The following is a 28,000-nucleotide window of genomic DNA, read 5'->3' as shown; positions in this document are numbered from 1 at the left end:
AGCTTGTTTTAGGCCTGTGTTAATGGATCTAAGTCAGATCCATCATTTGAAAAATGATGAAGAACTTTAAATAAAAGCTAGAGAAACACCAGAATGAGTTTGAGGTTCATAGCTACAGACAGGGTATCTGATAGATGCACAGCTAACTCAATGCCAGCTGGCCACTTATGAACAGACGAGTGCAGGGCTGGACTGCCAAGCCGGCGTGCCGGGCATTTCCCCGATGGGTCAATTGAAAGGCGCACACCAGCCCTACAAGCACTGGCAGCAGCCCATTCGTTCATTTTCATTACTGACACTGTTGCCCAATCAAATATCTTAATCCCACCTGGCCTCCCATACTACAAGCTGGCCTCAGCTTGTAGAGCAGTTTAGTGTAAAGAAGTGGCAAAAAGCCAGACAGAAAAAGAAAGAAACTAAATAAAATAAAAAATAAATAAATGCAGCAAAACGTGTCAAATTAACGATATGTTCGCTGTCGAGCTGCTGCAGCGTGAACTTCAGTACTGTTGGTGCTGCAGGTGCCGCCGTCTCAAGAAGAGAGTCAGGAAGTGAAATTAATAAGGTAAGAGCACAGATGGAGGGATGTATTTACGGCCACGAGCCGCTCCTTTCCTGTCACAGGTGCCACTAAGAACTAACCCAACAGCACCTGTACCAACCTGACTCAAAATCACAACTTTAAATATCAATAAACTAAATGAAACATATACCTGCACGCTGCTGCTGGCAGTGGCATCAAATGGTTATTTACTCGTCATACGAGTTGCTGAAGGTTGGCTTCTTACACTCATTAGGATCTGGCAGCAGTAACGATGCCCATCAGCCGCGTCCTGAATATCTCATTTGGTTCAGTTTAAGACGTTTTTGTGTATATTCTGTATTATATTCTGTGTAAAAACCAAAACATCAGGAAGGCTCATCAAAGGTTTTGAGCCAGGCCGCCATCGCTGCTCAAAACCACAAAAACATCTGTTTAGTCAATCTTACTAACAATAATCAGCACCTGAGCTGACCTGATGCAGCATCCTGCCTTTTATCACATGAACACGGTGAGACAGTGGATTTGATGGGCACTATTTTCAGAGGCGGAGGGATTTGGTTGCTGCTGCTGGTGATAACAGTATAACAGTAGTAACCGCGTTTACCCAGAGAAACACAGAAACATCCAGACTGTTGTTAACATGACACTTTATTGATAAGTGCTACATGTTGTGGATTGATCGACGATCGACTGCAGGGAGGGCGGGGCTGACGGATGATGGTGGGTGGGGCCGGTTTACTCGTACAGCCAGGACTGGGCACATGGGGTGTAGGTGACAAACTCCTCGGGCTTGAACCACAGGTCGACCTCCATCTTGGCGTTCTCCAGGGTGTCGCTGCCGTGGATGATGTTCCTGTGGAGACGGAGGTGATCGGTGTGGATCAGTAACTGATCAATGATTGCAGGGTTTGTGGGGGGAGGGGGTGGGGTTCTTTCAGAAAGCTAATAGAAAATGTCTCATTTCAAAAATGCGTTCATATTTTTCCCATTTTGTTAATACTTTAAAATATTATGAATTTAAGAGATCTCATTAAAATTTTGTATTTGAGTGTTTTAGTTTTCTAATGTCTTAACACACACACAGCAGCTGGACAATGCAGTGGTAACACTACTTGCTTTTGGAACTTCAGGTCGGGGGTTCGACTCCCGATCACGGTGTGTATGTCCAGTAAGGCTAGGTTAAATAAGTCTTGATACGAGTGAAATATGGTACAGTGATACTGATGATGCTACGGCAAGGGGGAGCCGGGATGGAGGACTGGGAGGAAACACTATTATCCCACTGAGATCCTAATCTTTAGTACACTGAGTTATTACTGGCTGAAAAACAACAGTGTTGTGAGTTGTGTGGGTCCGTCTGCTCTGCGTGATGTTGTGTTATAAAACAGAGGCAGTCATGTCATGGTCACTTGCTCACCTGCCGATGTTGATGCACAGATCACCACGGATGCTGCCGGGCTTGGAGTCAGCGGGGTTGGTCTCACCCAGCATCATCCTGGCCAGCTTCACAATGTTCTGACCCTCCCACACCTGGAATGCACAAACACACACTTCACAAACTGCTGAACTGAATTTTGATGTTTATGTTGAAAGGTGAACATATTTAGTTCTTTTTCTACTTTAGTGATACAGGAAGAACAAATGTGAAACCAGTGTAATCCATAGACTGTATCTAAAAGACGGACGAGACCACTGTGATATCACCTACTGGAATTTAAAATCTTGTTTTAAAAAGACTCAGTTTCAGTTTTCTGTCACCACCACGTCAAATTAAATATTCTAAACTGTCAGGAACTGCCTCCTCGGTGGACTTGCTGCTCTATAGGGGGCGCTCTTGAACTCACCCAGAATAAAAGTAAAATGTAAACACTGTCTTCCAGTTTTTGACAAAAAGTCTCAAGACCACAGACAAAGTTGTATTTTAAACATAGGTTATTGAAAAATATGTCAATAAAGAGAGAATGATTATTAAAGTTGATTTCATTGAAAATAGATACCTATGAAAACCAAATAAGATTTTGAAATCTATAATGATCTGTTTGAGGGGGGTGGCGCCCCCTTAGTGGCGCCCCTGCTGATAGCGCCTTCTTGGTGATTGCACCCAAAGTAGAATGTAGATCCATTAACCTCACAGCAGCCATATTAATGGTCAGATCACGTCATTAAAAGGCTCCAGCTGCACAAACAAGGTCCAGAGGTTCAGTTGAGGTGAAGCTAGCAGACAGCTAGCAGCTACAGCCTAAAAGTCGCCATCATCCACCTGTCAGTCAAAAAGGCCACGCCCCTGATAATGCAAAATTTAAGCCTTAATACAATTTAAACAGGTGAGTTATAAAAAACAACAGCTGTTTGTGTATCAGGATGTAAACGTGTTTATTTCTGCTGTAACCGTTTAACATGGGACTGACTCGCTGCTGCAGCCTCTAGTGGATGTCAGAGGAACTGCAGTTTTAGGTGCCTCATATTTCTTTTCAAACTCAAACTGTTTGCAAAGAGCTGCATGCAGTTTTGTTTTTATCCCCTTTTGGTTGCAAACGTGTGCGAGGCCGGGCTAAATAAAGCTTGGATGATTAAAGTCTCCTGTGTGCGCCTCATTTGTCTGGTGGAGGTCGGAGCGCGATGCCTTGAACATGAGAGGGTGTGAATAGATGGAGAGACGAGTGAGGCAATGGAAAGAGATAACGCGAGAAAGATATGTGTGTGATGGCGGCGCTAGAGGTGAGCTGAGTGTGTTTGTATGTGTGTTACCATGGCGAGGATGGGTCCAGAGGACATGTATTTGCAGAGTCCAGCGTAGAAAGGCATGTCCTTCAGGTCCAGGTAGTGCTTCTTCATGTGGTCCTCAGAGGCCTGAAGACACCAAATACAGGAAGTTACACATTCATCGGCGAGTTAGTCACTGGGTGGCCACGCCCCAACGACGGGACCAGTATTAAAAATGAACTTTGTGTTTTGTTCAGTCAGGCCTGAAAGCAGCAACACTGAGACCATAAACTCATCAGCTGAGCATGAGGCTTCTATCCAATCCGAGCTCTTTATGAGCACAAGCGGTGAAACAAGCCTCAGTTTTTTTTAACCTGAGGTTACATCCATGTTTTATCCACACTTTGACTGCCAAAAGGAGGGGGCTGGGGGGGGAGGGGGGTGTCAGGTGTTTTATTGCATGTTCATCATGAATCCACCGAGACGACTGGCTTCACTTCAACAACGCCAAGCACTCAGCGCCTGTCATCGCCTCTAATCAAACACCTCCTCTCACACCATGTTGCTCAGCTCGCTCCAGCCTTTTACATCATCTCTAATATTTATACCGTACCGGCTCGAACACTTGGACTCTGCAGATCATCAGACAGCTGTGAGCGTAGCTTCATATGAGCAAAATTCTGAAATTACAGAATTTACATGGAGGATACAGGAAAAAACCTCAAAATGGTAGTGACCCTCGTCTTATTTCCTGTCATGTATTTCCTGTTCCTGTGTGGACTTTCACACTAAACAAACTGAAGTCTTGAATAATGAGCTCACTTTGCACAGCTCAGGCTGCTCTAAACACTCACTTTATGCTGTTTTTTTCTAATCTGGGATCTGTATGATGTCATAGAGGGGGCATAGAAGCCCCACCCACCTGCTGCTCAAATCCAGTTTTGCTAATCAAGAAAGCTGCCTTAAAGGGGGAGGAGCTTTCAGACACAGATGATGAGCAGCTGCAACGAGGCTTGGTGTGAGGTAAAGAAGGATTATTATGAATGGAATTCATGCAAAGCTGCTTTGTAACTCTGTTCTGATGAAGCTGGTTCAAAGCCTCGGTTTAAAGCTGACAGCTGCACTTTTATGAACAAATGAACTGCAGCAGAGAGGAAACGCCCCCTGCTGGTCAGTATGTGCTGATCAGTCGTTTGTATGTGAGTTGTGGCGCCTGGCGTCGTTTTTACCTGCACGAATTTGGCGGCGACCAGCCTGAAGCCTCTATGCTCAAAGCGCTTGATGATCTCGCCACACAGTCCTCTCTGGACGCCATCGGGCTTCACAGCAATGAAGGTACGCTCCATGTCTGCTGAGGAGGCTGCACAGGAAACAGGAAGTGATCAGTCAGCCCACAGGAAACGTGTTGAGTTCTTTGATGAGTGTTTGTTTGACAGCACACAGTGTGTCCTCAAACTAAACCATACAGAAATATTTTATATATTTTATAAATAAGAAATATTTTATAATATAAAAAAATATTTTTTTTATCTTTCGATCAAATGTAAAATTTGATCGATAGTTTCCTAAACATGTTTAGATTTCTGCAGAGGAGGAGGAGCCTGCAGGGCCGAAGGCTTCAGTGTTTTTGGACAGAATGAAAAAGAAGCTGGAGATGTGTGAAGGAGACAGAGACACCGCTGAGCTGAACACGAGTTACTGCACGGCCAGAAGGAGGAAAACGACCCATCTTCCCCGAAAACCACATTTGTCTCATCTTTGTCTCTGTGAGTGTCTCCTCCTCCTCTTCCTCCCTCTCAGGTGTGTCTGCTTTATCCTGCCACATCTCATCACATCGTCTCCTTCAGTCACAGCTCAGTGAGAGCTGCCGATATTAAATTTCCCCCTGATGTGAAACCAGAGCTGCCTCTGAGCTTCCTGGACCACATTTTCTTCTTCTCCCGGCGTGGCAACCACCGCTCGAATCTGAGCTTGCTCATAACTCTGGACAAAACCTTGGCGTGCCGGAGGCCCCGCTGCTAATTTTACTTCCCACCGGAATCTGCTGGCGTTATGCCGACAGCAGCTGAGAGCAGGTGTGACGGCCTGTTGTTAGGAAACAGCTGCTCTGAGCATTTTTATACCTCCAGAAAATGTTCTCATTGTGCATATATGCATATTTAAAAACATTCCTTGTCTGCACAAACTTGGCCACATAAAGATAATTCTGATAATCTAAGATTTCAGTGAACTGAGTGAGACCCTGAAATCTGACACATCTGAGGTTAGAATTTAAGTTTTCAAGATGTCATGAATGTAATGTGCTCTGAGGTTTAAAAGTTCACCCTCAATACGTAAAAATTATTTTATTTGTTGAAAATTTACAAAAACCTCCAACAGGCCCGTCAAACTAAAAACAAGAATTTTGATGAAAAAAACATGTTTTTGGTTTGTGAAATGCTGATTTTGCAGCTCATTCATGCACAAGGAAACAGCTGGAGAGACGGTGGGAGAAAAAACATTTGCCGCTCCTACATCACTAATTTAACGCTTCACTTTTTGAAATACCAGATTTAAACTGCAGATTTGTGCTGCACTCACAACATAATAAACATTTTTAAAACATTCTTTATTCCTTTGACATGTTTTCACTAAACTGAGTTCATTAAACTGAAGATTTTTAAGACAAGTTCAAACTTTACTGTTAGAAATTCACTCATTTCTAACAGTTGACCATAAATCTATGTCTGATGTGGTGTCTCTGCCCGAGGAAATAATACGAGGCTGAGGAGAGCAATTATGTTTAAAGTCAAAGATGTTCTATAAGCTCTGTCCCCGGTGGGTATGATTGGAGAGTTAATCGAGTTATAGTAGCATTGATTTGATTCGTTTACTTTTTGGTTTTTAAATGTACCTTCATAACACATTAGCAGGGCTGTGACACCACGAGTGCAGCGGGCTGCAAAGTTGGCTCCACTGAAGTTTTGCAAGACTGGAGCCATTGCAGTCATTTCAAAAAGAAGGAGAAAAGAAACCAAGAAATGTTGAGCTTACCTAACAAAGGAAGTGTTGAAGTAACTTCATATTTTTAAATTATAGCGGCTTAATGCCTCGAAAGAAGCCAAAAAAAATGAGTGAGCTAACAGTGAAGTGTTAGCGTTCCATTTCACAGTCATCAAAAGGAAAATGCAGGCGTTCATCCAAATATTTAAAACGGTCTTCATTTACCAGTTTATATAATTACATTATAACCATAATGTGTTTTTTTTAGTTCTGTTAATGTTTTGTGGTTTGTTGTGAATATTTCACAATTAAATTTTTAAGCGATGCAGCCCAGCTCACTCAAAACACAAAAAGACTTTTTTCATACAAGGATGCTGAGAAAAATCCAACCTTTCATTTTAATCCTAGAAACTATAAACCTGCAAAACGAGAATCCCACACACAATGTCACTAAATAATTTTATCATCTTTAGTCTGTGAAGACAAGGAGATCATATAAAAGTGGATTATTTTTATCAGCTGTAAAGTTTCTGTGCAGATCAGATTTTAACTGGAAGCTTAAATTTTACATTTTGACTGCTTTTATACCAAAACTAAGATATTACATCAAATGTATGAGTTTGAAAATGTTTTGTAAAACATCTCTTTAATATTAGGAGAAAGTTGCTCATCAAATAAAAATGTGATCTGCTGCATAAAAAAATTAATTTTAAAAAATATTTGTAAGAAAATCTTCACGAGTAACTTTCAAATCACGCCATGTCGTTTCAGCAGCATGCGCTACTGAAATGTGCATTTACCCACAATCCTGTGCTTTACGTGTGCGTCTGTGTTTGATAGCTACCTTGGTTCTGGGATGGGAGAAGAACTTGTGGAGACGATCTGCTGGCGGCGGGGATGCGATCACCGAGGCCACAACGCCACAGCATGGCTCTATTTAAAGGCTTCTCTGCGGGGGAGGGGCTCCAGAAATATGTGTGTGTGTGTTTGTGTGTGTGCAGAGTTGGTCCAAATCTGTGTCAGTTGTTGACAGAGATGTATGTGTGTGCATGTGTATTTGTTTTCCTATCTTTGTGGGGACCTGTGTCTTTTCCATAACCATCCAAAATGTCCTCAAACAGCAAACATGCTTCTAAAAACTGCAAACTTTAATAAAAAGTCTCCACTTTAAAAGACCTCCTTTATTCAATTTTTGGGTAAAAATATCTTCTTGTGTTTAACTACAAAATGTCTTCATGCACATTTAACAGTTTTATCTCTAAAATCATCAAACAGTGATTGTAGATCATCATCAAGCAGAGGCTCAGTTACAAAAGCAGAGAGAGAAAGATGAAGTGACGAGCTAGTACAGAAATATGTTTATGTTCAGGTAAGCAGTGCTCACAGTGGAGCTGATTCCAGCAGCAGCGGTTTAATGGCTAAAAGCCATTTCACCATGTTTGGCTTGAACTCTGTGCACCACAAGCTGACCTGACCCTGCGGATCTGAGACACCTACCCAGCTCAGCAACCATACCCCTGATATATTTTGGGCCCATACCATCGACAGACTTAGAGACAAAAAGTAGGGCATTAAATTTTTTTCTATATTTAGCTGGACGTGAGTGGAAGGAGCTGAGAATCAAAGTAATGTGCTCTCTCTTCTTGGTGTGTGTCAGGGTTAAAGCAGCTGCAGCATTTCAAATTCATTTATACTTGTTTTATATAACAAGCTCATCACAGACTGGAACCAGCTCCCAGTCTGGATTCAGCAGACAGACATCTGCTTCTAAGATCAGCCTTTCCTTTTTGCAAAAGCACATAGTTAGGGCTGAATCCTCCCTGAGTTACGCTGCAGTAGGCTGCTGGGGGATTCCCATGATGCACTGAGCTCTTTTCTTTCTACTTCCCAGGTGTTTGAACACCACCGCTGCACGTCATTAACCATCATCTTTGCTGAAACCCCCGCTCTGATATCCGCTGTCTCCGACTGGAGTTTTCGGGTTTGTTGTTTCTGCCTGTGTTGAACCTCGATCGTAGTTCTGATATCTGAGCTCCTGAAACACTTTTCTGCCTCTTTCTTGTCTGATTTCAAGTCTTATTGAATAAATCATGCTGTTCATTCACTGCTGGAGCCTCTGCTGGTCATTAAAGGAACTGCAGCCCCGGATGCTGATTGTTAGAAATCTGTGAACTCGTAATAATACCGTTTCCATTCATCCTTTCCTCGACCCTTTAAGCTGTTTTCCGTTGCTGCTCTGTAAGTTGAAGAGGTGCGATTTTTACATAAGGGAGGGCGATTGTTATATAACAACTGAAATCGCACTCGCTTCTGTACGAGTCTTAATCCTAAGCTCCAACCTTCACCCTTCCCCCAATTTGACCCTAAATATAAACCTTATCCTAATCAGGGATGGAAATCACCCTCCTCCCAAGGGGCACGCTGTCGGGTCAACAGTCCTGAGGAGGGGACAAAAGGATCCTATCAGCTGAAATGAAAACACACACACCCCCTGATCACGCACACACTCCACCTGCTAATGCTCTTATACTGTGATGCACTTGGACCTGCAGAGCCACAGCTGTGAGACCTCTCCTTTCCTTTCATTGACCCAGAGAGTCCCAGTATCCCCACAGGACTGCTGTCTGTCTTAACTTCAGGTTCAACTCTTCCCCAGAGAGCAGACTGATCTGAGAGTTAAAAATGCTCCAGATTCTTTCATCTGCAGTAAAATGATCAGTGTGGCTGTTCAACCAGCTGTTACAGTAAAGCTGCCTTGCCCAATGTCAGGTGATCATTGATAGTCAGACAAAAAAAATAGTATTACTCCTAAAAATTCAGAGATTTCGCCTACAGGTCACCAGGACACAGTATTCATATGCATGTGGTACAACTTAAAAAACAAAGAAAAGTAAAAGCAGCAAGAAAACACAGAAAATACTTCACTAAGTAAGAAACAGAAACTTATACATGAATTTAATATTTATAAAATAAAAAAATCATCTGAATTAAAAGCCTTGAAGGGATTCCAAATACAAAAACAAATCAAGGTGCTGTGTCAGCTGTGGTCAGCTGTCTAAGCAGCTTGGAAAGAAAGCAAATGAACTTTTTGAAGTTTTGAGCAGACCTCACATCAGAGGTGAAACCATACTCAAGACGTCTGGTCACTTCTTTCCAAGCTCGTGTGGGTGACAGGATGGAGCTGGTCTATCATGCTGGTTTCCGTCCAGACCACAGGCCTCAGGCCTCCACAGGCCTCAGGCCTCCCAGCGGCTCACAGACAATAACAAACTGCAGCCACAAGATGGCAGTAATTTACATGATGTTACAGGAAGAAGCTGATGACTTTCCCTCGGTCTGTTCCATTTGTCCCAACTGAATTCCCATATATTTTTATTCTTTCACTGAAGGGCAGACAGTAAACATTAACAAGTGCTTTGACCTGCACTGTTTCAGTGAAGATTAACTATGAGGGCACTGATTATGGCAGAATTTGTAATAATTATTTTGAAAAACTAAAACTGCACAGCTTTTATTCTGAACATCTGGACACTATATCGCTAAAAATTCACTCTCCCATCCAAATCATTGCATTCAGGTGTATCATTTACCTGCATGGTCACAGGTGTATAAACTCGAGCATCTAGGCATGCAGACTGCTTCTCAGGAGCTCAGCTTGTTCCAGCCTGGTGCTGTGGTAGGCTCTGCAGAGCCAACAGATACAGACTCCAAACGTCACATGACCTTCAGATGAGCTCAAGTTTTGAGTTTCCATGGCGACCAGCTGCATACAAGCCTTACATCACCGAGTGTGTGATGCAGTGGTGTCGAACACACCGCCACTGGACTGTAGAGCAGTGGAGTCGTGTTCCCCGGACTGACCAATCATGCTTCTCCATCTGGCCATCTGATGGACGAGTCTGGGTTTGGCGGTTGCCAGGACAACGGTACTTGTCTGACTGCGCTGTGTAAAGTTTGGTGGAGGGGGGGTTATGGTGTGGGGTGTTCTTCAGCAGTCTTCGTGCTTCAGCAGACCGAGACACTGTGGACACCTTCATGTTCCCAGTATGTGGGAACAGTGTGGGGATGGCTCCTTCCTGTTCCCACATGACTGCACACCAGTGCACGAAGAAAAGTCCATAAAGACATGGACGAGCCGGTTTGGTGTGGGAGAACCGGACTGGGCTGCACAGAGTCCTGACCTCAGCCTGATCCAACACCTTTGGGACCAATCAGAGCGGAGACTGTGAGCCAGGCCTTCTCCTCCAACATCACTGTGACCTCACAAATGTGCTTCTGGAAGAACGATCAACACTTCCCACAAACACTCCTGAACCTGAGGAAATCCTTCCCGGAGACGCACAGCTGCACACAGTGGGCTGACATCATATTCCACCCTGTGGGTTAACAGTGGGAGGTCACTGGAGTTCATGTAGACGTCGAGGCAGACGAGCGAATGATGTTTTAACTGCCCTGTTACAAAAACAAACAGAATACTGTTCCTCATGTCACAACACGTCCATCGCTATACTTTTACATTAGCTGCAAACAATACATTAGTTACTATTAATCAGCTGAGTTGAGGCTCACAGAGACCCCACTGATGAGAGCTGTTGTGTTTTTGTGATCAGTCTCTGACAAATAAAAGGAACACCAACACGAAGTGACGAGGCGGTTGTGTTGTTGTCCAGAGGTTTTATTTCAGTGTCTGTAGTGTGACAGCAGAGGGAGCGTAGGTCTGCGGGAGGCGGGGCCACTCACTGATCAGCTTCACTTTCAACCCTCCCCTCAGAGCTTCCTAATCAATAACTTTCCAATCAGTGGATTCATCCCCAGCTGAAGCCTCTCTACGCTCGTCTTCTCTCTGCTTTAACAGAGCTTTTTGATATGTAACAGTTACACATCTCAAGATAAAGTGCAGTAATATAAATAATCTGAGTGTTTTCATTTTATGGAACAAATATGACAAAAGGTTCAATTAAGAAGTGAGCGTGTGAGTTTATCAGAGATGTTGTAATTAGAAGAAATAAAACAGTAATGACAACAACCTGAACGATAACATTAATGATTATGAGCTTAATTCAATGATGTACAATTAAAAACATATATGAACAGTATGAAAGTAAAGCTGTGGGTTGTAATTATTATTATTTTAAATGGTTCAGCTTTTTACTAAATACCATTTAAAAATTTGAAACCTGCTCTTAAAAGACTCCTGTTCCATGATAATGTAATACAATTAATGTAAATATTACAAATAAAATTGTAATTTTACTGTGAAACGACCGTCCAGTCTGACGCTTCTCTTTGTACAATTTTAACAAAAATTATTTCAAGAACAGAGTCACAGTTTTGTAACATTAGAACTTATTTTATGATGTTTTAAATCATTAAATTGCAAAATTATTAGTTATAATAATTATAAAAATCACAAAAAAATTAAACCTAATTTTCAGCTTTTAAATTACTTTGTGTAATAAAACTTTGTTAAAAAGACTTCCTCACTTTTTTCATGTAATGTCATAAAGTTCATTTATTTATCTCATGATATTGAACCCTGAGAGTTTTCAATGCTAGTCTCAGAAATTCTGCAAATTAATATTTATAATATTAATGTTTCTTATTGTACAAATTTCATGTGACATTTTGACTTTTTAAAAAGAAAAACAGAAAAACTTAATTTTTAAAATCAAAATCTTTTAATTATTGTTCTCTTATTTCTGGAAATCTAAAATAAAATCTAACGATGACATTTTTTCCTGTAAAATTGCAACATCTAAATGTCATTTTTCCCGTTAAATTATTTTACTGTAAAGAAATGTTTTTTATTTTTAAATTATTAATAAAGTGCTGTTTAACCATACAAGAAAATCATCTTTACATCTATCTCCTTTGTGTGTTTTGTGTTACGATGCCATCCCTCCGAGACCCGCCCCCATCAGACCTCTGCTCCAATGACATTGTCTGTCTGACGTTCACAGAAATAAGGACTCGTTATCGATGTAAACAACCACTTATGTACAAAAAAGAAGAAACAAAAAGAACCCGAAGCTTTAGATAGAAAACAACAGAACGGTCAAACCGAGGCGTTAACTGTACAATTCATAAAGTCAGAATCATTTCTTTCTGTCATCACTTTACACTTTATCTCACTTTTACAAATAAAAAACACCAAATTAAAGTTTCTCCTTGAGTTAGTGCTGCTCTCTCTCCGCTCATACATAAAATATAGTCTCCGTTAGTATTTTCCTATTTACACGGTTGCAATATGTACACTTTAATTTTTTCAGTGTTTTCATTCAGGCGACAGCGCGGACGGCCTCGACCCAAGAGGCCGCCCGCCTTCCAGAATCATGGATCCCAGCGAAGCGCAGGCAGAAACTGTGATTGGTCCGTGAAACAGGAAGGTTTGCTGCAGGAGGTCGTGAGGTCGGAAATGTGCGAGATGAGGTTAGCTTAAATCAGGGTAGAGTCGAGATTCAGGACATCCGTTTCTGCCGGGGACGACGGTGGGATCCGCGATAGAGCGCCTGACACCCAGGAAGTGGTCCTGAGAGAGCCACCGGCAGACTAGTGATGATCTAATAGTAATCTTCACTGGGTTTCACACTTTATACCCGCCAAAACCGCTGCTAACGTCTCCGCCTCAACAAGACCATTAATATCGAATAAAGAGTCCTCCAACTCTGGAGGGAACATCGCCAATCACAGGGAGCTGCTCTGGAGCTCCGATTTTGTGGACGATTTATAGTTCAAACGTTGAACGTGTTGTTGTTGGGATTCGAGACTGAGAGAGCACACTTGTGAATTTTGAGTCATCATCGATTTAAACTGAAGGAAGTGAAGTTTAAACTCATTTTCTTTGAAGTTGAGATTCAAATAGAAGCCTTTAGGTTCTACTTGAATTTCTAATTTAAGTATTTGAGTTTAAAACTTGTTTTCTGGGGAACTGAAACAAACCTGTGAACTTTTGAGTTTGCTTCTGATTTTTGACGGGTGAGAAAGACTGAATCTAACGTTCAGGCTCAGATAGCTATCCCAGCACACCGCCTGTTCTCCTACAGTGACCAGTAGTTTCTGCAAATCTGCAAGCCACTTTGCAGGCCACCTCAACTCCTGTTGTTTATGCCTTTACTGAAGCCATGAAAAAGCACTGAAACTCTAGTCAGACTTGCTTTCTTGGGTTTTTTGTCAGTCATTTGGACTTCTGGTAAAATTTGTGTCTGCAAATAGTGAAATTCAGAGTTTGACTTTAACCTCAAATTAACTTTTTGAAGTCTTCAATCAGGATTTCTGTCTCTTTTTTTGGGAAACAAACGTGTTCCTGAAAATTCAAACTTGCATTCCTCGGTGCTCCATATTGAATAAAAGGTTTTGCTGAGCTGAAGACGTTTTGAAGCTCTCATCCGGTCCAGAATCAAGTAACTTCACTTTAAGTCCTGCACGGTCAAGCTGGGACTAAAAGCCTCGAGGGCATTACTCAGTGTTTAAACCACCAGGTTCTTCCCAAATGCCCAAAATGAAAGCCTGGTTTAAGCCTGATTTAAGTGAACGGAACTCAAGCCTGACACCAGCAGAGGTACGAGCTGTGTTGAGGACTTGTTTCTGGACGGGACCGGCCTCACATTCACCAACAGGATGTTATGGTACAGATGGAGAATGATGAAGTCTCAATGACCACCAGAGCTGAGCACAAAGAACGTTTTCAAACCATCTACACATTTCAGCTGAGCCGCCCCGACGCAGTGAAGCTTCAGTCCAACAAAGAGATCGGGCTCATCAGACCGAGTCAAAGAAAAACGTGGTGATGCAGCAGGAAAAGACTTCCAGCTCCCGAACATCTTACATCTCCAACAACCTTCTGTTCAATTCTTTAACAGAAAAAAACTGAATCATGTCGTAAACTTGATGTTTTCATGAGACATGCCTCAGATCACTGAGACTGTCCTCACAATAAAGGTTCGGCCGAGAGAACCGAGTACAGACGTCTGGAAGTCTTTTCCTGGGAATCTGATTTTTTAAAAACTCGACGTGAACTGAAGAAAGAAGAAGGCGTCAGCCTTTTGTCCTTTTGTCTCGACTCTTAAAATCTTGTGCAGTTTTTTTCCTGCACACGTCAGTCCTGACCCCAGAAAAAAAAAAAACACTCAGAAACATGACAGCGCCACACTGTGGTGAAGCAGGTCACAGTTGGCGAGGTCAGAGGCCAAAGAGGGCCAAAGAGCGGCAGGCGGTATACGATGGTGTAGCCGAACCAGCTTAGCAACGTCAGCTCTCCGGCACACCTGTCCAGGGTCTAACCTTCTGTACCACCTGACCCGCGGGCCTTTAAAACCCGAGCAGAAGGACTTCAGACTGACTTTCTTCTTCTTTGCCGTCAGCTGAGCGGCTCTTTGACTCAGAAGGTAAAAGTCTGCGCTCAGGCCTGGCGGTGCTCACAGCATAAAAACAAAAGCTCTGTAGATTCTATTATTATTAATATTATTATTATTATTATTATCATTATTATTATTATTATTGGAGTAAATATGACTGAAGTGTGATCAGCTGTACAAACACAGAACCAATCAATCGCAACACAACTGAACTGAACTCTACTGAAAGCGAGAAAAGGAGTAAACAAAACCTCTGTGTGTCTCTGAGCCCTGAGGTTCGCCAAAGTGCTTCGTTGACGCCACGCATCGACCGACCAGCTTCGCTTCCCGTCACTCCTCTTATTGCCGTGGACCCCGACCGCCCCGATGCACCGAACCAACCGATGGGAGGGCAGCTCTGTGGGGGAGGGGGCGGTCACGTCCTTCCTTAAAGGCGATTGGTCGGTCGGTGTGACAGCAGTTAGATCCAAGCGCTGAGCGAAGGAAGTGTTTCCATCCACTTCTCTTTGTCTGTGACATCGGCATGAGCGCAGCCGATCGGCTGTCACGTGATCATTAGTCCAATCAGCCAACAACCAGCAGCGTTCCTAAAGGACCAGACCCGTGCTTTCCTTCAGCTCGAAAGATTACCCAGCCGGACGTTCAGACCCTCAGAGGAGAGGTGCATTCTGGGTAGAGAGGAAGAACCTGATAAACTCCGAGCATCGTATCAACTTCTCCTGTAACTCACAGGTTTTACAGCACGGTGTCAAACATACGGCCTGAGGGCTAGAATCAGCTCGCCCAAAGATAAGTAAAACCTGCGGCGAGTGAGTGAACCCGGTGTGGATGCAGGTTTGTGACGCACACTATTAATCGTCGTAAGAGCGCTCCTCCGGGTCACCGGCGGGACCTATCATCAGTTTAACTGGACAAAACGCCGCCACACACTGAGAAACCACCACGAAGCGGGACGTTACGCCAAAGCTGCCAAGACTGCTCGATTAATGAGAGCTGAATTATTCAATATGAATTTAATGATGCATTAATCATTAAATTCATTAATTAATGAAGTATTTAAATCCTAAAATCTTCCATCCATTGATGTGAATCCACGTTTGTTCAGAGAATCAGAGGATTGTTAGGCTGATGAGGATCAGAGACGGTTATCTGGAAATATGTTTTTTTTACCAAAATAGTTTAATTTGTGTAACTTCACACTTTCAGTCGCTGCACTGAAGTTTCGCAGTGAAGCGTCACAAACAGACTCAAACCTCCTTTTTACAACAGAACGACTGAAAATCAGAATTAATGACACGAAAAGACGTCAGTCATAAACCGGCGTGAGAACAAACACTGTGGTCGCTCGTCGAGCGTAACTGGAACACGACCTTTCTAAACTGATTGGTGCTCAGAGTAAGAGCCGCTCATCTTTAAGCGTTGCAGTCACTTCCTGTTTTATTCTTCATTTCCTACTTCTTTGATTCCTCAGGTTTTCCTCACGTCTCTACTTTGTCTGCACCTTGACCTCAGCCTGATTACAGATTTGGAGTTTGGACTAGTGACTAGTGGAAAACATACTGGTTTTACTGGTTCATCTCATCTGCTTTCACATCAGACTGTAGCTGCTAGAAAACCTTTGAGTGTACGAGCCTCACAGTGAACAGAACTAAACCTGAAGCTGCCGGTAAGAAAAAAAACAAAAAATAAACAACACACATCGCGACGTTCAACCGAGCGACGGGCGAGAGGTGTAAAAACACGGGTGTGGTCCTTTAAAAGCTGACGGGCGCTGCCGTTCATCAAAGTCCTGAAACATAAACACCGAGGAGCTCTCCGGAGTCATAAGGTAGAAAACCAGCATCTACACATCCACGAACGCACCGCGATGACCTCACACAGTGTCTGTGAGTCTGACACGGTCAGTGAATGCATCATTAGAGTCCGGTGCGTTCAGGTACAGGAATGTTCTGGAAAGCTCCGATGTGTGAGGAAGTGGCCACGAATCAGTGAGGCGTTCGTGACTTTGACAGAAAACTCGATGAAATAGACGAGATCCAAACTCGAATCCAGGAGTTTGGAAAACTGGACCAGTTCCAGCTGCGGGAGAGCTGCTCCGGTTTCACCGGGTCCAAACCTGGAGCTGCTCCTCAGCCTGTGGACGCTCGTGGATCTCAGAGATGAAGAATCTAAGATGGCTGTTAAAGAAGCGCCGCCATTGTCAGCTCCACACTTCTGCTCGTTTCACGTGGTCGAGGCGCTCTGTGACCTGGAACATCTTTACTCTTGCTGTCTGAGGCGCTCACTGCGGCTGAAGGTCAGCCGTCAGATTGGCTGCAATCTCATTGGTCGCATGCCACAGGTGGAAAAGGAGGAGGTGGAGCCTGGAGTCGGAGAGCATTCAGTCCCGACTCATGTTTGGAGTTTCTCTCTCCACGTCTGGTTTCAGCACTTTCTGATTTACAGTTTATTCTGATTTGATTTCACATTTAGATGTTTGGCTCGATGAGCACTTTGGGGGTTTCGTGCCACAGCGCTCGGACCTCCACTAAACAGATAAACCGAGGTTTGAATTTTGGTGTTCGGACTTTGAAAGGACTCTGACTGCAGGTCCAGCTTCAGGATCAATAATGTTTTATAATCAAAGCGTTGTGCTGATGCAGGACAGTCGTTGGGTTTAGGCTTCAGGTTCTGGATGATCTGGTCTCGTGAACACTCGTCTTCGTGAGATCTGCTTTTTCTTTATTTCTACTTTTAATCCTTTTCCAAATCCTTTCAGTCCTGAAAGCTTCCTGAATGTTCCTATGAATAATATGAATAATAATTCCCAGTTTTTAGGGGTAAATGGCCTCTGAGGGCAGAGCGAGTTGTGCTGGTCCCTGGACGGGTCCCAGCAGAACTCTTCCGAGGGTGTAAACGTGAAGTCTGGACGCTGGTCCTCTGTAGGGTTGTTTGAGGAGGAGGAGGAGGAGGACTGAAGCGTCCAAGTTTAGTGTCCTGGCTTCCTCTCCCTCTGCCCTCCTCAGCTCCTCCTCCTCCTCCTCCACCTTCCTCCCTCTATGTGTCTTTGGGCTCCAGCTTGCAGGACATGTCGAACAGCAGGTTCTGGTTGTCGATCACCTGCAGCTGCCGCACGTAAGCCTTGGTCTGCAGGTGGGAGGGAGACGTCTCCGTATCCATGGCTACCAGAAAAAGAGAAAGAAACAGCTGTTAGTGATGCAAAGCTGCAGACTTCCTGCTTTTACTTTATTCTATTTGTAACTTTACTGAGTGTGTGTGTGTGTGTGTGTGTGTGTGTGTGTGTGTGTGTGTTACCTAGCTGGCTGCTCCTGTATCGTCTGATGTTCCTCACCATCTCAGCCACTTTGTGCTGCAGACAGAGGGGGAGGAGTCAGTTCCTGTCTGTGATTAATGGATGCCTGCAATGTGACGCAGCGTGGACACTGTGGAGTCTGCTGAGAGTATCAGGCTGTTAACGTGTTTATTTTAACTCGGGGTCTATGGGACTAGCTCTCTGCTACCTCTGCTGGACGTCAGAGGAACTGCAGGTTTTAGTGCTTCCTGTTTCAGGCTGACAAACAGGAAGTGAGAGTGTTTGAGTGAAGAAGAACCGCAGCGGCTGTAACTATTATTTCATCTTCATCACTGCAAACAGCTTCAAGCATATGTATCAAACTCGAGGCCCGCGGGCCACATCTGGCCCGGCGTACATTTATATCCGGCCAGCGAGATCATTGCATATAGATTTATTATTATTGTTATTCATGTCTAACCCGGCGATATGAAACGCTGATAACACACAAACTAAGATCTAATAATGCAGCGCTTTACCATGCCCGCCGAACGCTAGGCTACATGGGAACATTAATCAAGTCAAGCTTGTGTTGCTGTGCACAACCCTACTGTAAAGTTACTGTGAAGCTGGCCCCTCACAGTAGAGAAATGTTGATTCTGAAATCAGAGCCTTTCAACACCGATTGGAGGCTGAGTACATGGTTACAGATAAACCCATGTGTCTTATTTGTGGAGCTAATGTGACTGTAACTAAGGCATTTAATTTAAGACGGCACTACAAGACAAAACAGCAGGATAAGCTGAAAACCTGAATGCAGAGCAGACGATACAGAAAGTAGAAGAGCTAAAGAAGAATCTGACATTTCAGCAGAGCAACATCACAAAGTGAAGCTGCTGTGAAAGCAAGTTTTGCTGTGGAGATCAAATCAGCCGGACATGTACTGAGGAAGAGCTGCATGATGAAGGTGTGTGATGTCATGTGTCCAGACAAAACGCAGATGTTGGCAAAGCCTGAGTAGTTTAAGGAGCTCGGAAAGAAAAGTGTCGGGACTTTAAGACTCAAGACTTTAAGTTTCCTTTAAAAAGCGTTTCATCCGAGAACCTTCAGTTCTAAGAGCAGCTGGTGGAGAGTCCCCAAGAGGGTCATGGACCCACTATTGATCCTCAACCTAATCACATGAGCCAAGGTGTAAAAACAGGTGTGGGTCACAATCAGCCAAGGTTTTAGGTGAACCTGTTGGTGCCCCACCCTATCATGTGACTTACTGAGGTGAAACCAGGCTGATTGTGAAGATGCAGGAGAACCATCACGGCATCATGACCATAACCACCATCATATCCTGTAGCCAAGTAACATTGAACCAAGTCGGCTCAACGCTGTTCCCAGATGCACACTGTGGTGAGTTCGCATGGCGCTTTGGTGACTTTGAAGCACAGAAAGAGAATTTGGAGCTGCTTCACGACTCATTTACCGTTGACGTGGAAACTGCACCTGTGCAGATTGAGCTGCAGTGTAACGCTCGGTTTGTTCGCTATATTCCTGAAGCCACAGCTCCGTCTACATGCGGCTCGAACCTCGTACGTGTTTGGTAGCACATATCTGTGAGAAGCTGAACACAGGAGTTGTCTCACTGATGAACACCTGCGGTCCATCCTGACAATCGCCACGATGCACGACCTCACACCAAACTAAACAAACTTGTTGCCAAAAACAGATGCAGCTCTGACAAAACAAAGAGCAAAGAAAACTCACTGTTTTCATTTGTTGTTATTTTAACTTTTGCTGAGAAGGACACAAATTGTATTGATTGTTTCTGTGTTTTTTGCGGCATGTTCATATTTCTAACTTGTCTAATTTTGACAGGAGATATTTTTATGGAAAGCAAAATATTTAAAGTTTAAGTTTATTTATTCTGGAATAATATTCTCATCTGTTTTTATTCATATTTATGTTCAAAAACAGTTTGTTTTGAGTGCGTTCAATAAATGTTTGTCCTGTTCATCCCGTGACCTAAAGTGTCTGAATCACAACATTTAAACTCTGAGCTGGTTTTCAGGTGCGAACGTGACGCCACTCACCATCTTCTCAAAGTTGACGAGTTCACCGTGAAACGTTTTGCAGCTCTCGTGAAGAAACGTCAAGTCTGGCAGGAAAAAACGAGACGTCAGCCACAAACACACACAGAACACGTGACGAGACACAGAATCAGTGAGACACACAACAACAATCAAACAAACAAACTGCAGTCAGTGAGACGTGTTTTTAAAGCAACACATCAACAAAGGAGAGAAAAACAAAATAAATGTAGATGTAGGAGACAACAGAAGATAAAAAAAATGAAAGAACAAACGACCAAAACAAAGAAACAGGGACAGCGATCGATGACGTGTTAATGCTGTAAGTGCAGCGCTGTCTTCACCACAGGGGGGCGCCGAGGGAAACTAAAAATATCAGCTGTAATCCCAGATTCCTGATTTTAACTCTTCACTTCCATCTCGATGGTTCTGTTACCATGGAGACAGAGCGCTAAAGGCAGCACACACACACACACACACACACACACACACACTCACACACACGTTCAGACACTTCAAAGAGTCCTCTTCTTCGTTGGTTCTGAGTTCGTCCTCGCTCCACTGTTTCTTTCTTTCATCTTGTTTAACTTTTTTCCTTCTTAAAACACACAAACAGTGTGTGTGTGTGTGTGTGTGTGTGTGTGTGTGTGTGTGTGTGGCAGTTTAACAGCAGCACAGCTGATTAGCCAAGGGTGCTAATTAGCAAGGTGCAGCTAGCCGCTGTGGTCCACAGCTGGAGGCGTATGAATCTCAGAGGACCAATCAGAGCGATTTATGAACAATCGATGAGTGAACTGGTGGACCTGGATGTGTTTACCTCGTGCTCCTGATTCCAGGAGACCCTGGAGAGGAGAAAGCTGCAGCGTGTTTCATCAGCAGAGGGAAACAAACCGAACATCCTGAACATTAAAGAAGAAAATCGTCTCCGAGGTTTCTGCTAAATGCTTTTTATATCTCAGAGTCCACGCTGAGTCTGAGAACCGGAATACTGGAAGACTTCCAGAAGATTCGATTTCCTGATTTTTAGCTTTCCTCAGCTTCACAGATCCAGCTAAATCCTGCAGTCAAGCCTGTAGTGATTCATCAGTACTTACCTTGGTGTTACTGAAGCACCGCAGATGCTGCTGTCACGCCTGATAATGTGCTGATGTCAGCGTGCAGGCTCACCTTTGAGCAGCAGAGGAGTGAAGGGGATCAGCGGAGGCCTCAGGCTGGTGATCAGGTCTCTGTAGGACTTGTGGTTCCTGGACGGGTCCTGTAGGACAGCGTGACGGTCAGAGCGTCATCGTTCTAACTCCGGTCAGAAAGCATTAGAGATAAAAACGTGTGACTCACAGCGATGCTTTCAAACTGTTGAAACTGCTTCCTGAACTTCCCCGGCAGACCCTGAACACACAGAGAGGACAGCAGTGTGACGAACACTACGGCCACACATTGATCAGTGCTTCATATTTCATGCTGCATAACAACAACTCAACGATTAATCTTACAGACCACACGGTCAGCATGACGAGTGAAATACGGACGAAGAGCAGGGAGTCGGACAGGCTGGGGAGAGGTTGATGGAGGGAGTCGGTCAGACAGAAGGTGCTGCGCTGCGAAGTTTCCCTTACTAATGAGTGCTAACCGGAAGTGGAGACGGTTCATCTTCAAAGTAAAAGTCACCTGTTGTAGTGGGAAGATACGACTTTTCCACCGCTTCGCAAACAGTTGCAGAAAAGTTGGAGTCCTTCGTATAAAGCACAGGCAACAGGGGCAACCTGCATAGGGGCTTTTGTTGCAGCAGAGAACCCTCCAGCAACCACTCGCCAGCCGCTCTGGAAACATGTTACCAAAGCAACCACAGGTTACCACAGGGTCACCGCGGTAACCTCTGGTTGCGATCAATCGTCACGTTGTACGAGGCGCCTTCACACGGTTTATAAAAGTCAGTCAGCCCTGTAAAGTGTCTCCTGCAGCGCCCCCTTCAGGTCTGCACAGCTCTAACACCTCTGCTGGAGAACACACGGCGTCCTACCTCCCATGTGAGCCTCAGCCTGCTGACGGCGGGGTTGTCCAGACCCAGAACCACAGCGAGGAAGGACAGCAGGTCCTGCTGCTGCTTACAGCTGAAACACAGAAGAAGAAGCTCATCTTTAAACCTACCACAGAAGAAGAGGAGCGGTCTGCCTCATGAGTCCCCTCACTAACTCAAATCAGTTTTGTGTGTGCGAGTGGCGTGTTCGTGCGTGGACTCACAGCGCTGCGATCTTGATGAACTTGCGGAGCAGCTGGATCCTCTTTGGCAGCGACTGACACTGCAGGATCTCCGTGGCAACCCAGTGCTGCACCTCGCTGCACCGCTGCAGTACCAGCTCCAGGTTCAGGGGGCGCCAGCGCGACTGCTCTCCGTGAAACACGTAACACACGAACTCCACCTGCAGGAGACACCAACGAAGAAGACGTGCGTTTGTTTGTGGGCTGAAGCTGCGTCACTGAGACAGAACAGCCTCCAAATCCTGCGGCGCACACCGACCTCGTGCACGCAGCTGAAGAGCTCCCAGTCGAACACCACCAGCTGATTGGCCACCTCCTCTGCCGACATGTCGTGGAGTTTACTGTCGCCCGGCGTCCAGTGGATCTCCTCAGGAAGAGGAAGCTGAGGAAACAGGAAATGATCTCATCAGAATCACAGAATATGTAAGAGAGCGAGTGAGACAGATTTTATTCATAAAACCCCAGCAAGCTGCTGCTGCTGCGTCCTGATTGGTCGGTTAAACATCAGGTGATAGCAGTAAAGTAGAAACGTCCTCGTGTGCAGCAGGATGCACAGGAATCAGGTGCATATGTGCATATCTGGCACTTTTAGTGTTTTTGTAGCGTTTCTATAACCTCCATGACAACCATGAACCAATCAAATCCTCACCAGTGAGTCGAGTTCAGAGGGTTCACAGGCGAACAGGTGAGTGTTGACTCCCAGCGTGGTGAAGACGGCCTCGTCGCTGGGACGAAACACGGCTTTCTCTGAGCACACAACACACCCGTTAATAACACACAGACAGAGCTCTGTGTGTGTGTGTGTGTGTGTGTGTGTGTGTGTGTGTGTGTGTGTGTGTGTGTGTGTGTGTGTGTGTGTGTGTGTGTGTGTGTGTGTGTGCAGACCTCCGGCTGATGTCACGGCCACCAGTATGAGGTTTCCCGGCAGCACTGGCTGGTCTTCGCTGTACTGGAGCTTCTCTTTGACCAGAGCCAGAATCTCTCCGACCCGGCAGGACAGACGGCTCCTGATGGTGACGTAGGAATGATCCGGAGTGTACACCCTGCAGAAGACTGAACACACACACACACACACACACACACACACACACACACACACACACGCGCGTCAGCTGCAGCCGAAACTGTCATGATGTCAGTGAGTCCTCTGAGCGCGTGCAGACAGCATCAAAGATGGCAGCAGTGACGTGACATCATGGCTTGTCTCTGAAACATCCAGATCAATGTTTTCATCGACGCCATTGTAACAAAGAGATGTGACGAGAAGGGGCGGGTCTGACTGAAAACGCCTGCTCATTGGCTAATCACTGTGACTGACAGGTCGTCTGAGATTTATAAAAAAGACTTTTATTCAAAGTCATCCAAAACCTCCAGAAACTCTGCAGAGGTCAGAGGTCAGTGGCCAGGGAGCTGAACCACAGCTACGGCCTTCAGAGAGAACACAGGCTTGAGTTAGCCAACAGCAAACACACATAAATAAACCTGTCTGACTGCAGGACACACACACACACACACTAACACACGGAGCGCCCTGCTGTTTTCGCTCTCCTGACACTGTGTGTGTGTGTGTGTGTGTGTGTGTGTTCTGGGTGTGTCGCTGTGTGATTTGTTTATCCCTGCCAGTCTTCACGCTGACAGTGGGAGGAGTCACAGGTGTGGAAACATGCAGGTGGGAGCAGATTTGGAGCCTTTTAATATTATTTATTAATATTATTGTTTTTCCAGAAGTTTAGATCCGATCTGCAGCAACCACTCAGGGCTAGTTTGATCACCAGAGACAGATACTGTGTGTGTGTGTGTCTGTGTGTGTGTGTGTGTGTGTGTGTGTGTGTGTGTGTGTGTGTGTGTGTGTGTGTGTGTCGCTGTGTGATTTGTTTATCCCTGCCAGAAACTGCAGGTGTGTTTGCATTCAAACTCTCTGTGTGTTTACAGATTACACCACTTCTGTGTTTGTGTCTGTGCACGTGTGCAGGTGTTTTTGCCGGTGTGTGCGTGCGTGCGAGGGTGTCGTACTCTCGTCGGAGCCTCTGAAGGCCTCTCTGGGCTGCAGGCAGGCGTCGATGCGTCTGAAGTGTCTGAACAGAGGGCGGACCTGCTTCTTCCTGCTCTCCTTCTCCTCGTCAGAGCTGCTCGCAGAGCAAACACACACACACATGTTCAAGTAATGCCTGATAAATACAAACAATAATTACATAAAAACTGAGAGTAATTCAAATAAAATATAACAAATCAATAAAATAAATGGTAATTATTACAGTAAATATTTAACAGAGTACAAATATGATTAATAAAAAGTGTTTCATTGTTTAAGCTGTGAGAGTACAATAAATATAAATGGCAACATTAATGATGAATAATAATATAATAACTGTGCGAGTTACGATGGACCGCCGCACCAAAGTAATAAAGAAACCTTTAAGAACGTGTCAGAAAAAGGGGACTCGTGGACGTTAACATGCAGAAATCAACACATGATAAGTGTACTCTGCTGTGTGCAGACTGTACACAGATTACTGCGCTCTGATTGGTTAGGTTTAGGTCACACGGGACTAGAGACCAGTCGGGAACCCTGCATGAAACTGGCTGCAAAGATGGCGCATCACCAAAAAAAACGTGTGACCGATTCGGACGCCCAAAGTTTGCACCCGCTGACTACAGTGTGTGTGTGTGTGTGTGTGTGTGTGTGTGTGTGTGTGTGTGTGTGTGTTACTGTGTGTATATGTGTGTGTGTGTGCAGTGTGGGGGAGTAACGGAATACATGTACCGCCATTACATATTTAAAATACAAAATATGAGTAACTGCATTTTGTTACAGTTACTGTTTAAAAAGGTGGTATTCAGAATACAGTTACTTTGTTGAAATAAATGGATTACATATAAATGGAATAAATGGATAGCCCTAAAGAATGTAGCCTCATGGGCAGTGTAGTGCGTGCTGCAGGGAGAATGGACTGCCATACCCGTTATGTGTCTGTGAGCGAGGGAGGGAGAGAAAGGAAAAGTCCGAGCTGTCACGGAGCAAAAACGGGAGCTGGAAGCATGTAAATATAATAATAACCACTGCAGCCAAGAAGAGTGCCTGACAAGCCCAGCTGTAAGTAAGCTATTAAGACTCAACTGTACACTGTGTTCGTGTTTTCCTCCGAAACAATAAGTTCTGTTGGAGCCTTTCAACGCCTCTCTCTGTCTCTCGCTAGCAAAGTTGACCCAGACAACAAAGTAAAGCTAGTTTTCGGCTACCAGCCCGACACGAACCCGACGTATCAGCCAGAGGTCCCTTTACTACGGTTCGGAGCCGCGGACCTGTTTTCTATATGAGATCGCTGCAAAAAGTGCAGCCTTACCTAATGTTCACCTACTGTTACTCATTTATATTAAGATTTAAGCATCTAGTTGGTGTTGGTATGGCGAGTATCCTTCAGTAATAGTAATACATCACAGCAATAGTACATTCATGTTGTAAAAAGCATGATAATATATTAAGTAATCCAAAGTATTCAGAATACGTTACTGTCATTGAGTAACAGAACAGAATACGTTACAAAATACATTTTGGGGCATGTATTCTGTAATCTGTAATCTGTAGTGGAATACATTTTAAAAGTAACCTTCCCAACACTGTGTGTTACTGTGTGTGTGTCTTACGGGCAGTGTAAGATCTCAGTCCATCGTTGCAGTTTGAGGACGTCCTCCACCAGCTCAGGATACCGGGTCAACTCCTGAACAGCACACATGTACAGCTCCTGTGCACACACACAGATCAGGTCCAGACTCAGTCCCAGCAGTGATTATGAAAAATAAGCATTAAAATAAAAAACGGATGTTTGTGCATCGACCACCGTGATGCAGTCTTCACGCTGACAGTGGGAGGAGTCACAGGTGTGGAAACATGCAGGTGGGAGCAGATTTGGAGCCTTTTAATATTATTTATTAATATTATTGTTTTTCCAGAAGTTTAGATCCGATCTGCAGCAACCACTCAGGGCTAGTTTGATCACCAGAGACAGATACTGTGTGTGCTCGTGTGTGTGTGTGCGCGCGCGTGTGTGTGTGTGCGCGTGTGTGTGTGCGGGTGTGTGTGTGCGCGTGCGTGTGTGTGTGTGCGTGCGCGTGTGTGTGTGCGTGCGTGCGTAACCTTGGGGAAGCTGTTGCTGCGCTCGCCCTCCTCCTGCAGCAGCTCTCTGTACGTGTCCAGGTATCGAAACGCCACCGTCAGCACCGCCTGCTTCCTCTCTGCTCCGTCCATCGCTCCCTCCATCTCTCCGTCCCTCTCCCCCCCTCTTCCTCTCCCTCCTCTCTCTCTCCTCTCCCCCTCCGCCTCCCCCTCCTTCCCTCCTCCATCTCCCTCCAGACTGAATCTGGAAAAGTCGAGTTAAGGAGGAAACACATTTGTGACGTTCGCCTGAAGCTTTGCTCTGAAACCAAATCTGTGATTGTTGTTGCCATCACAAACAAACAAACAAACAAACAAACAAACAAACAAACAAACAAACAAACAAACAAACACAGCAGCCAGCACGAGCCCATAATCAGCTGTTTCAGCTTCACAGAGCTGCAGCTTAAAGACGCCGCCATGATGACCCACATTACATCTCACACACAAACATCTGCCTCACACAGGCTCTTTTTTTTCCCCTCTCCTCTGATTGGCCGATGATGCTGCTTTTTGTTTTCATCCTCTTTATGAAAACAGAACTACAGTTCCCATGATCCCCTGGGAATGCACACAGGAAGTGCAGAGCTGAGAAAAGTCTTCTTCCCGTTAAAAGCAGCTGAGCTGTGAGTGACGCTCATGTTTGCGGTGAATCATCACAACTGTTCAGACAAATGCGGCGAGACTGAAGGACTGACGAGCGGCGTTTCTCTGATCACGGATCTGTCCATGAAGAAGGTTAAATGTGCCTTTAACATAAAAACCGTCTGAGGCCATGCGCCCGCCCCCTGTCTGATCACTTTACCCCGTTCCTGAACGAGTCCCTGAACGTCTCGTGTTCTTGAACATGGAGCTCTGTGACTGCAGCAGAAATCTGCTTTTCTGCATTGTGAGTGTCGAGCTGCTGCACCAATCATTAAACGTGCTCTTTATTCATGCTTTAAACTGTTTCTGTCACTAAGAGGACGAAGAGCTGATGGTGAAGATGAGAAGTGAGTATCCTGCTCAGCTGATCTGAGATCAGTGCACGGTCCTGATCCGTTTCAGGTCTGAGTCTTCTTCCTGTTGGATGCTGTTGGGGCGGTCTCTTCCTGTGTGTACGCCCAGTCTTTCAGGACTTCCTGTTCTGAGCGCTGACTGTTAACCTGCTGAAGCGTGATTGGTCAGCAGCACTCGATGCGTCGGTTTTGTCCTCTGGTGACAGAATCACGGCTGATATCTGTGAAGGCGTCACAGCACGATTCGTCCGTTCCTGGGATCTACGAACTTGAAGGCGTGGTGATAAAACCGCTGAGGTCAGAGGTCACTATGGATAAAACAATGACATCATGGAGGTTCGATGGAAGTCTGCCAGCCAGGTTCTGTTTTTCCACTGAAGGAGAAAAAGCAGCTTCCTGTTCCCGTCACTGGAATGCCACCAAATGGGGAACGCTGCAGAAACGAAACAAAACAAAGCCGGAGCTGCTCGGACACAAACCTGCAGAACCCGCAGCAGATAACGCTGCGAGGCGACCGGTCCACAGTCAGGCACGCATGCCTGCGAGCGTGTGAAGGATACTGCTGCAGCAGGACCTGCTGGAGCCTGTCGGCCGCCAGGAAGATGGGATGTGTCAACATGAAGTCATCCAGGAGCGTTTCTGCACGGAGACACAAACACAC

At 44.9% G+C, this 28,000-nt stretch overlaps 2 protein-coding genes across 3 annotated transcripts; both read right to left on the bottom strand.

Annotated features, from left to right (window-relative positions):
• Window positions 1–1,174: 1,174 nt before the first annotated feature.
• LOC116311506 (nucleoside diphosphate kinase B-like) lies at window positions 1,175–7,188 on the bottom strand. Its single transcript, XM_031728635.2, has 5 exons — window positions 7,074–7,188; window positions 4,477–4,607; window positions 3,293–3,394; window positions 1,962–2,074; window positions 1,175–1,397 (listed from the first exon to the last, which is right to left on the bottom strand). The coding sequence occupies exons 1-5, from the start codon at window positions 7,156–7,158 to the stop codon at window positions 1,280–1,282; spliced, it is 549 nt and encodes a 182-aa protein (XP_031584495.2). The 5' UTR covers window positions 7,159–7,188; the 3' UTR covers window positions 1,175–1,279.
• Window positions 7,189–7,316: 128 nt separating this feature from the next.
• rapgefl1 (Rap guanine nucleotide exchange factor (GEF)-like 1) lies at window positions 7,317–26,451 on the bottom strand. Of its 2 annotated transcripts, XR_005612772.1 has the most exons (14): window positions 26,324–26,451; window positions 25,834–25,931; window positions 24,202–24,314; window positions 23,074–23,241; window positions 22,838–22,935; window positions 22,448–22,570; window positions 22,171–22,349; window positions 21,950–22,040; window positions 21,268–21,318; window positions 21,100–21,187; window positions 19,936–20,000; window positions 17,878–17,932; window positions 14,835–17,744; window positions 7,317–10,681 (listed from the first exon to the last, which is right to left on the bottom strand). XR_005612772.1 is itself a non-coding variant. In XM_031728639.2 (13 exons), the coding sequence occupies exons 1-13, from the start codon at window positions 26,444–26,446 to the stop codon at window positions 17,620–17,622; spliced, it is 1,377 nt and encodes a 458-aa protein (XP_031584499.1). In that variant the 5' UTR covers window positions 26,447–26,451; the 3' UTR covers window positions 10,887–17,619. The 2 variants fall into 2 exon arrangements, 1 of the variants encoding a protein (XP_031584499.1); XM_031728639.2 differs by lacking the exon at window positions 7,317–10,681 and having other exon boundaries at window positions 10,887–17,744.
• Between the last annotated feature and the right edge of the window lie 1,549 nt (window positions 26,452–28,000).

The sequence above is a fragment of the Oreochromis aureus genome, linkage group 4, assembly GCF_013358895.1.
Source record: "Oreochromis aureus strain Israel breed Guangdong linkage group 4, ZZ_aureus, whole genome shotgun sequence".
In the NCBI taxonomy this organism is placed as follows: Eukaryota; Metazoa; Chordata; class Actinopteri; order Cichliformes; family Cichlidae; genus Oreochromis; species Oreochromis aureus.
The sequence above is the reverse complement of the archived record's forward strand: the minus strand, read 5'-3'. Positions and strand labels throughout refer to the sequence as shown.